The sequence below is a fragment of the Carassius gibelio genome, chromosome A5, assembly GCF_023724105.1.
Source record: "Carassius gibelio isolate Cgi1373 ecotype wild population from Czech Republic chromosome A5, carGib1.2-hapl.c, whole genome shotgun sequence".
In the NCBI taxonomy this organism is placed as follows: domain Eukaryota; kingdom Metazoa; phylum Chordata; class Actinopteri; order Cypriniformes; family Cyprinidae; genus Carassius; species Carassius gibelio.
Window position 1 is genome coordinate 22,954,348 of NC_068375.1, and position 9,223 is coordinate 22,963,570.

Here is a 9,223-nt window from a genome sequence, read left to right on the forward strand (position 1 = left end):
GCACAGTTTCCTGTGAGGGTTAGGGTTGGTGAAGGGCCATAGAATATTCAGTTTGTACAGAATAAAAAACATTATGCCTATGGGAAGTCCCCATTTTTCACAAAACACAAACATGTGTGTGTGTTTTTTGTTCTTATGTACTCTTATACAGTAGGATATAGATATACGCACAACAAAACAAGCTCCAGCAGATAATTATATCTCTCTCTAAAATGAATTCCTTTCCTCATTATGCCCGTTAAAATGATCGTTTTAGCTCAAAGGTTGATTGATATTCGAGCAGTCTGTTCTTTGCTGCTGCCCACGATACCAGGACAGATTAGCATTTACACTATAAATATGATGTGGTCTCATGCATTTTGACTTCCTCCAAATGCAGTTTGAGTGACTGGATCACAAAACGTATTAGACTGCTTTTACATCTGCAATTACTCAAAACAGAAGAAATACCAGGCGTAAAAGAGCTCTCAAGTCATTGAGCTGCTTGTGTGACTCAAATAATAAGTTTCTGTATGAAGATACATTTAACAGAGAATTCTACACTGCATTTCAAAAGAAGTAGCCTGTGGACACTATTCCTACAGCTTAGAATGTGGCTACTGTACTCCATATGGGAGATGTAATACAGCTTTTCTGTATAATCTGGCACTGAGCCGTTTCTCTGGCTTTTGTGTTTATAAGTCTCCAGCTCTTCATAAGGGTTGTTCTCTGCAGCCCATATGAGTGGATAGGCAGGCTGGCCTCATAGGAAAGAGATCTTGTGCAGTGTGGCACCATAGCTATGCACACCATGCTATGCATGAAGGAGTGACAAATCAATAACAAAACCTCTGATGTTCGCTCAAAGTATCAGAAAAATGTGTGTCTGCAACCCACAATGCACATATATACACTGAAAAGACTAAACGGGGCACTGATTTACTAAGAAAAATAACGTCACTGAAAACTGGAATACAGGCGTACATGTCACACCCACACAGACAGATGTGAAAACAAGAAGTCTTACCCTGCGGTGGCACTTCATCCTTCTCTCTCTCTTTAAGGGAATCCCTCGCTCGACCGTCACTAATAATCTTCAGGGTGTGTCTGTCAAGTGTGTGTGTGCATCTTATAGCATGAAAGTAGTTCCTCTTGGTTCGGCATGTAACACACACCAAAATCGTCTACCCTGTCATATACTTACACACCTTCATATTCACACATGTTGACCGTCCGTCCTCTATGCTTACATTCTTACACAGCTTTCCTCTCTCGCGTTCTCTCTTTTCTTCTCTCTCTCTCTCTTACTAAACCAAATGCATTTGTTCTGTTCTTCTCTGTTGCTCTAGAAGTCCATGAAGGGAAAACACTGTTGACAGTCTCTCACACCAAAGCCCCACCCACAGATGATTAGTCAAAAGACCACTTTAAAAACTTCTCTCTCTTTCCTGTTATCATACTCAATGCTTTATTTCCAGTCAGTTTCTTTCAGACTCACCCTCCTTTTTCCCTATCTTCTAAAGACCTCTTTCTTCAATAGTTTCTATTCTTTCCATCCTTCTCTTTCCCTTTGCACACCAAAGAACAGCAGGGCTGATTCATCCCTTTACACAGGAAGGAAAGAGAAAAGGGGTTACAGGTTTAGCTTTTGCATAATCAAATAAACAATGAGAGAGTTGGGAAAATAGTCTAACATCATCTGATCGCTGACACTACATGCGAACATGACTTTAGGCTATTAAAATCGCAAAACAAATGTCACATTATTTAACCTCAGAACATTTTGTGTCTTTTCTCCCTTTCGTTCTCTCCCTCTTCAGTCCCTCCCTCTTATTCATACTCATATTCATGCATACTCATGCACATTTGTAACAAATGATCACTGAATAGCTGTCAGATGCATAAATGTCATTTGTCAGCAAAATCCTATTTGTCCCTTTTTTCTTTACTTTCTTTGCCTGTTTTCTCCCTCTGTCTTGAATTTACAAACAGATAAAGCAAAGAAAACTACAAACACATCGGAGCCTTTTACCAGAGCTAGACTGAACAAGCAGTGCTTCAACATTATAACAGCACGGGGACATTTCACTGTTTGCAGTGCAAGAAGAAGCAGACTTGTGTGACTTGATTTTGTGTATTGAATGTGTATTGGAGAAAAACATTTATTTCATAATGATATTTTCCCCCTATTTTAAATTCTCATTATTCAGTGAAAGGTTAGCTTTTTGTGATTTTTTTAAATAAAAGATCAAAAGATTAACAATGCAGATTAAATGTTCACAGCCTTCACAGCCCATATTTACCAAGGGTGTCCACATTTGTGAGCATGACTGTATATACATAGAAATAAAGAAACAAAGTTTTAATTTAATTATTGAATGTTTTGCTACATTTTCATAGCAAACACAGAGCAGTGATGGACATTGTGACCATAGTAGTAGACAACAAACACACATAAACACACCCCCACACATCTAGCACATAATTAAAGTGGTGATGAACACATTATAAAGACAAACTCATCCTAGCCCCCTTCAGGTTTATGCAATGCCCTTTCAAACTCACACATAAACAAACAATCTGTATGTGTTCTATAAGATCACTTCAGAGCCACTGTCTGTTTTTTGCTTCAGTAAAGTATGGCATTTCCCTTCTCTACATCAACAATTGTGGCTTTCATTCAAAAGCAAACATGCACACATATGAGAACACACATACAAACATCCTGTACTGAGCACCTGTGTTACTGCTTCATCACATTATCAATCAAAAAATAGACCTCATCAGACTAATACACTTAAAACACACAAATATTTTCTGGCACTCATTAAAGTGAATATTTCACATTTAACTGAAAGCATCTCTGAGCAGATATTGCATGTTTGTATGTTTGCTGTGCAAATCTGTTCAGAATCATACAGTCTGAAACACGGACTAAACAAAATGACTGTAAAGGTTGGGATCTGTCTTCATATTAAACAGCCATGAGACCACACAGAAGCAATGCTGTAATGGATTACAAGTACAATGAAGTTGAGCAGAACTTTTCAAGAAAGAAGATATTTTGAAAAATGTTTCAGCTGCTTTCGGTCAAACAATGAAATTCAGGCAGGGTCCACCATTGTATTAGATGGCAGACGAATTAAAAAACAAAAACACAGACTATTTTGAGACCCACTAAAGAAATAAAATTACACCAGTTTGGCACTACATGAGAGGGAGTAAACGATGAAAGAATTTTCATTTTTAGGTAAACTGTCCCTTTAATGTAAACTGTTAAGCTGCTTGGTTTTTTATCAAGCCTTTGTGCAGTTTGGAAAAGCTTCAAACCCACAGACACCTTGATGAATTCCTTCCTCTGTGTCATTTATCAAATCACTATGGCATATAATTCTTGCAAGCAGTACTCCTCTAAAGCAAGAGAACAGTTTTTCATTTCTTCTTCTACTTGACCCAGCACGCATGGATGAGTATTAATGCTTGTTTATAGCCCTTAGTCATTTTATTAGTCTTGAGATGTAACACATTATTCTAATAAAACTTGTTGCAATTCCGTGCATTTTATGTTTATTTTAATATTTTCATTTGCACTTATGGTTGTTTAGTTTTGTTTAATTTTGAGTAACTTTATGCAGCTTATGTCACCTGTCAGTTCTAATTCTTTTATTATTTTGTATAAATTTGTAATTAGTCGGTTGTTTAATTAATGTTTAATTTCATTTGTGAACATTCATTTACTATATATACCCTTATATTTTTTGTTATATTTATATAACAAAAAATCACATCCCACAAAATAATTATTTTCTCAGATGCTTTCCCATTTTCAGTCCAGCCCCTGAAGTGCTCAGAATATCCAAAGAACTAAAACGATCCGTTAAAACGTAGAGGGGAATTGATGGTTTACTGCATTGATTACTGTAGTATATACATATCAAGCTAAAAAGGAGACGCAAAACTATCAAAAGAGTCATCTGGGATGTATGTGTTGAGAAACAGTCGGGCGCCCTCTGCTGTACAGTACAATAAAACACGATGGTCCATAGATCCCTGCATACAGTAAACGTTTGCTGACTATTTATTTGAGCTTCCCAGAATACACACACAACGATTTGTGACTTACTTATTGGCTTATAGTTCTGTATACATGGATCAGAACATTTAGGCTATTTACATTTAATCATTTAGCAGATGCTTTTATCCAAAGTGACTTATGAGGACAACAATCAGACCAACGAGAGCGCAACACTATACAAGTGTGAAGGGAAGTCTCGGTTAGCCTATATAGCACAGTAGACTACACATAGCAGTGCCTGCCTATATCATGGCATCCATCTACTGTTCCTAAACAGTTTTTACCCCTGCAATGGGCATTGTACAAGTGACAACCTATTAAAAACTAAAGGAAACACTATAAAATCTTTCCTTGGGGTTTTGCGTGACCAGCCTCACAACTGTCAAGCCTGTTTTAACAGACAAACCACAGACATCCTACGCATACATTTATTTACAACATTTCTCACCTCTTTCTCTTTTGCTCCCATGTTCCACAAACGAATCAAAATCTCACCCTTACATGGCCAGGAAACTGCAAGGAGGAAGTAACACTTCATACTCATTTTAGGTTGGATTGGTGAAGAGTTACAAAAGGATACCTGTCCTAAATTTTAAAGAAATGGGATTGAAATGGGATTCTGCTACAACAGTACTGCAGAAGTGACTTGGTGTGAGAAAGAGAGGTGTTATTAATATTAATGGATGTAGTCTAATTGTCACACCCAACTATGGGTGGAAAATGAAAAACTGAATTGCAAATTTGTTTTACATAAAACAAGCTTATACAGTAGACTATTTGGGGGGTTTAATGCACAATTTTCCTCTCAGCTGTATCAGTTTATGACACAATTCGGTCCAAATGAGTAGATTTAGATTCAAAATCCTTAAAACCAAATGTCTTAAACTACATTAATGAAACAAAACGCATCTTCAAATGACTACACGACTTACCGACTGATAAAATATCTCAAAATGAAACCTTTTAGACTGTTGAAGTAAAGAATTGTATCATTCTTGTGTTATGCGGCTTCTCTTTAAATCTGTTTGTGTATCATACAGCTACCTCACAAACTCGAAATGCAAACCTCACGGTTTACATGTGTTAAACCATCACTGAGAGGAATCCCAGGTTATTATAATAAAATATATAAATAGAAAGAGAAAAACAGTGTGGCTCACAATTGTTGTAATACACCATATTCTTGTTTATAAGTGAGGGTGAATGGTCGCCAGCCCATCAGCGCTCAGAGCTCATTTGAGGTAAACATGAAGAGAGGTGTCTGCACATCGTCACCGGGGCTTCGAGTATGAATCTCATTCAGTATTTACACATATTATGACAGTCGCCTATTTCCGCTGCTGCAGCTCAGGTCCTCCAGCCAGAAGAGGACACATTGTCACCTCTCGCCAGACGAGGTGGAGGAGCCAGTGGGCTACCATCTTATGATGAACTACTACAATTATTTTCTATTACAAGTCAAACACATCCATGGAAGCAGCTATTGTTTGAGTACTGGTGATGATCAAAGTATTCCCAGTGGAATCAGGGATAATCATGCTTCATCCTACACAGGACAAATGGAAAAATTGGATAAATATACATCTTGTGACCTCAAATGTACCATTTAAAGGCAACATCAGTTGTAAGAGCGGTTACCAAAAAGGTAAGTGTCCATTTATTAATACACTTATTATGTTAATGATGCGGTCAACTACTTATATTGTTATTTCATGTGCCACTGCTATTTAAATTGAATTATGTTAAGATTTTCTGGAGATTTTCAGGTTAAACACATACTCGGGTCATAGCCTGTAAATTAGCATTTTCTAATAAAGGTTTGCTGTATTTGCATCTTGGGAAAGTCATGCACCCAGCAAATTGTCTATAGTATGACTATAAAAAGATGATTAGAGAATCCACAAAGAAATGGATGAATTGCACTTCTGTGTTAATGGTACACATTTACATTTAACTTGGAAATTTATACACCAATTGACCATGCACCATTAAACTGACTGAATCTTCGTAAGTCCTAATCCAAATTTTAAACTGGAAAAGGCAAAAAAAAAAAATAATTAAATTAAATAAAATAAAAAGAGAGAGAGAGAAAGAACATGACAAATAACTATTTAAAAAACGTTTTAGAAACTGAAAACAAATAAATGTAAAGACTGAACAATTATCATTTGCACAATAAAATTATTTTAACTAGAATTATTTAGTTTAAATTCAGATATAGTCCGTATCATTGCACTGTCCATGTGAACATGAGACAGAAACCGTTTGAGATTTTTTTATATTTTCTTATTGTGCATTGCAAAATGATGTTAAATGAAATGCCTGAAAATTATCAAAATTATTCCTGTTATTAAAATACATCCCATAAATCATATCAGATGCACTGCTGTTCAAAAGTTTGGGATCAGTAAGATTTTAAATGTTTTTAAAGAAGTTTCTTCTGCTCATCAAGACGCTTTATTTGATCACAAAATGCAGGGGAGGGGGGACGTAATATTGTGAAATATTAAAGCAGTTTAAAAATTTCTCTTTTTAATATACTTTAAAATATAATTTATTCCTGTGATGCAATGCTGAACTTTTATCAGCATTTACACTAGTTCACTAGTCTTCAGTGCCTCAGGATCCTTCAGAAATCAGTCTAATATGATGATTTTTTAAAAATATAAATGTTGGAAACCATTTATGAAACTCCTGAATATTTTTTGGAACTGGTGATACTTTTTTCAGGATTTTTTGATGAATAAATTAAAAAAAGTAAATTATATATATATATATATATATATATATATATATATATATATATAAATATATAAACAGCATAGTATAATAAAAAGTTTTTTCTACTGATAGAAAGCTCACTGGTAAAGAGTACAACTTTTTTAATTACATACGTAATCAAATTATAGTGCTATCAAACAGTCTTCATTTAAAAAAAAAAAATAATAATTTCCTGAAGGTGCTTAAAATTCTTTAACTTGCCTTCCTGTCTTTCTCATCTGAACACAGAGCACCCCTAGTGTTCATGGTCAGTAATGCAAGAGACACTTTCTGGTTTTCCCCTGAAGAATGCATTTGGCCCTTCAAGGATCTGATGTTGTGTCAGCCCGAGAACATGAACCACACTTGCATCTCACAAGCAGCAAACCTTACCACGCATCCTCTCGGGGGTCATCAGGTATGGGAGGTGGTCCTGATTGTGCTTGTGACTGGGCCTCTTTCTCTTATTACCATACTGGGCAACTCCTTGGTGCTCATCTCCGTCCGAGTCAACAGTCAGCTACAGACCATCAGTAACTACTATCTTCTGAGTCTGGCGGTAGCAGACCTGATCTTGGGTACGGTGTCAATGAACCTATATACTGCATACATAATCATGGGCCGCTGGACACTGGGACATCTAGCTTGTGATCTGTGGTTGACACTTGACTATGTAGCGAGCAACGCCTCTGTCATGAACCTGCTGGTCATAAGCTTTGACAGATACTTCTCAGTCACACGGCCGCTGACTTATCGAACAAAGCGGACCCCGAAGACAGCAGCTGCATTGATCGCTCTGGCCTGGGTGGTATCGTTTGTGCTATGGGGACCCGCTATCTTGTTTTGGCCTTATGTGGTGGGACGACCATCTGGGGCTGAAGCCCAGGCCTGTTCCATCCCGTTCTTGAAGGTTCCTCCTCTTACATATGGCACTGCAATCGCTGCGTTCTACCTACCGGTCACGATCATGATTATTCTGTACTGGCGAATTTATTGGGAAATCGAGAACAGGGCGAAAGGACTCACTGGTTTAGTGGGATCTGTGAAAAACACTAGAGATATTCTGCATGGGTTAGACAAACAATCAGTGCACCAAACCAGTACCAAGAGCAACCCTAGTCGCTCAAAGGACAAAAAATCCAGAAAGGGACCAAGCAAATCAGCTCATGAGAGTTACAAGGAGTCTTACTGCAACAGCAGCTGGAACATTGAAGATGAGGATGATAGCGCCTTGTCCTCTTCCACAGACGAGGAACATGAGCAGAACATCAAGGCAAGAGCACCTTCATCCAGTCCAACTGCGATCGAGTTGAAGGAAGTCCAAAGTGGATCAGAGGATACCAAGGGTGTGGGAGAGTTCTCATCAGCTCAGCATCCCAGCAGACAGTCCCACTTAAAACCACCCCAAAAATCAGACAACAGCATTTGCCACCAGCTCAGAGCTAAACATCGCATTAATATGATAATTAAAGAGAAAAAGGCAGCCCGGACACTAAGTGCCATCTTGTTGGCTTTCATCCTCACGTGGACGCCATACAACATCATAGTTTTGGCTTCCATTTCATACTGTGTGCCTGAAAAGCTCTGGCAGCTGGGATACTGGCTGTGTTATGTAAACAGCACCATCAACCCCATGTGCTATGCCCTCTGCAACGAGTCTTTCCGGGTCACCTTCAAGGCACTGCTACTTTGTCGCCGAGGAGAGAAACGAAAATGGGAAACAAACAGCTTGAATCGCCATTCCTCTGTGAGGCAGAATACAGCTTGTAGTAACATGAAATCTTTCACTTTATGATTTGTCATTCTACAGCAAGGGTGCTTTTAATTGACACTTTTGTTTTCCTAGGCAAAAACACTGAATATGACTTAATCAGCATTTACTTTTATATTTGTATGAATACATTTTTGTGCCTCTGCTTTTACACATTACACTGTCACTGCGCGAAACGGCTTGATTCTGAATCTTGTCAGACACTGATGAGAAGTTACTTAGCCTTTTAGTCTCTCGGTCTTTGGCTACATCAAAAGTTGGAGTAGTACTTTGTTTAAATCCATATCATTTGAAATTATTGTTATTTGAAATTGTCTTATGTATAGACGGAATGAGTACAGGAAAACATTTAGCAGCCAGTTGACAACAATATTGAAATAAATCTTCTGTTGTCATATTAAACCTACTTATTCAATAGTACTTTCAAAATTGCAAGGAATATAAATTTTGTAAAAAGCAGAAATATATTATTAGAGTAGTGGCCCTCAATCAAGGGACCGGGGGCCCACACGGACCTGAAGATGACTTGAAATGGTTTAAAACAAGCTTTAAAATAAGCTCAAACCAAACATCAAGATATGTTTGTTCACCCCCCAACGTCTGAAATTCTAATTTAAATTTTAATTATTTTTGTTGTG

At 37.5% G+C, this 9,223-nt stretch overlaps 1 protein-coding gene across 1 annotated transcript; it reads left to right on the plus strand.

Annotated features, from left to right (window-relative positions):
- Nucleotides 1–6,890: 6,890 nt before the first annotated feature.
- LOC128004162 (muscarinic acetylcholine receptor M1-like) lies at nucleotides 6,891–9,194 on the plus strand. Its single transcript, XM_052592578.1, has one exon. The coding sequence runs from the start codon at nucleotides 7,080–7,082 to the stop codon at nucleotides 8,607–8,609; it is 1,530 nt and encodes a 509-aa protein (XP_052448538.1). The 5' UTR covers nucleotides 6,891–7,079; the 3' UTR covers nucleotides 8,610–9,194.
- Nucleotides 9,195–9,223: the final 29 nt, after the last annotated feature.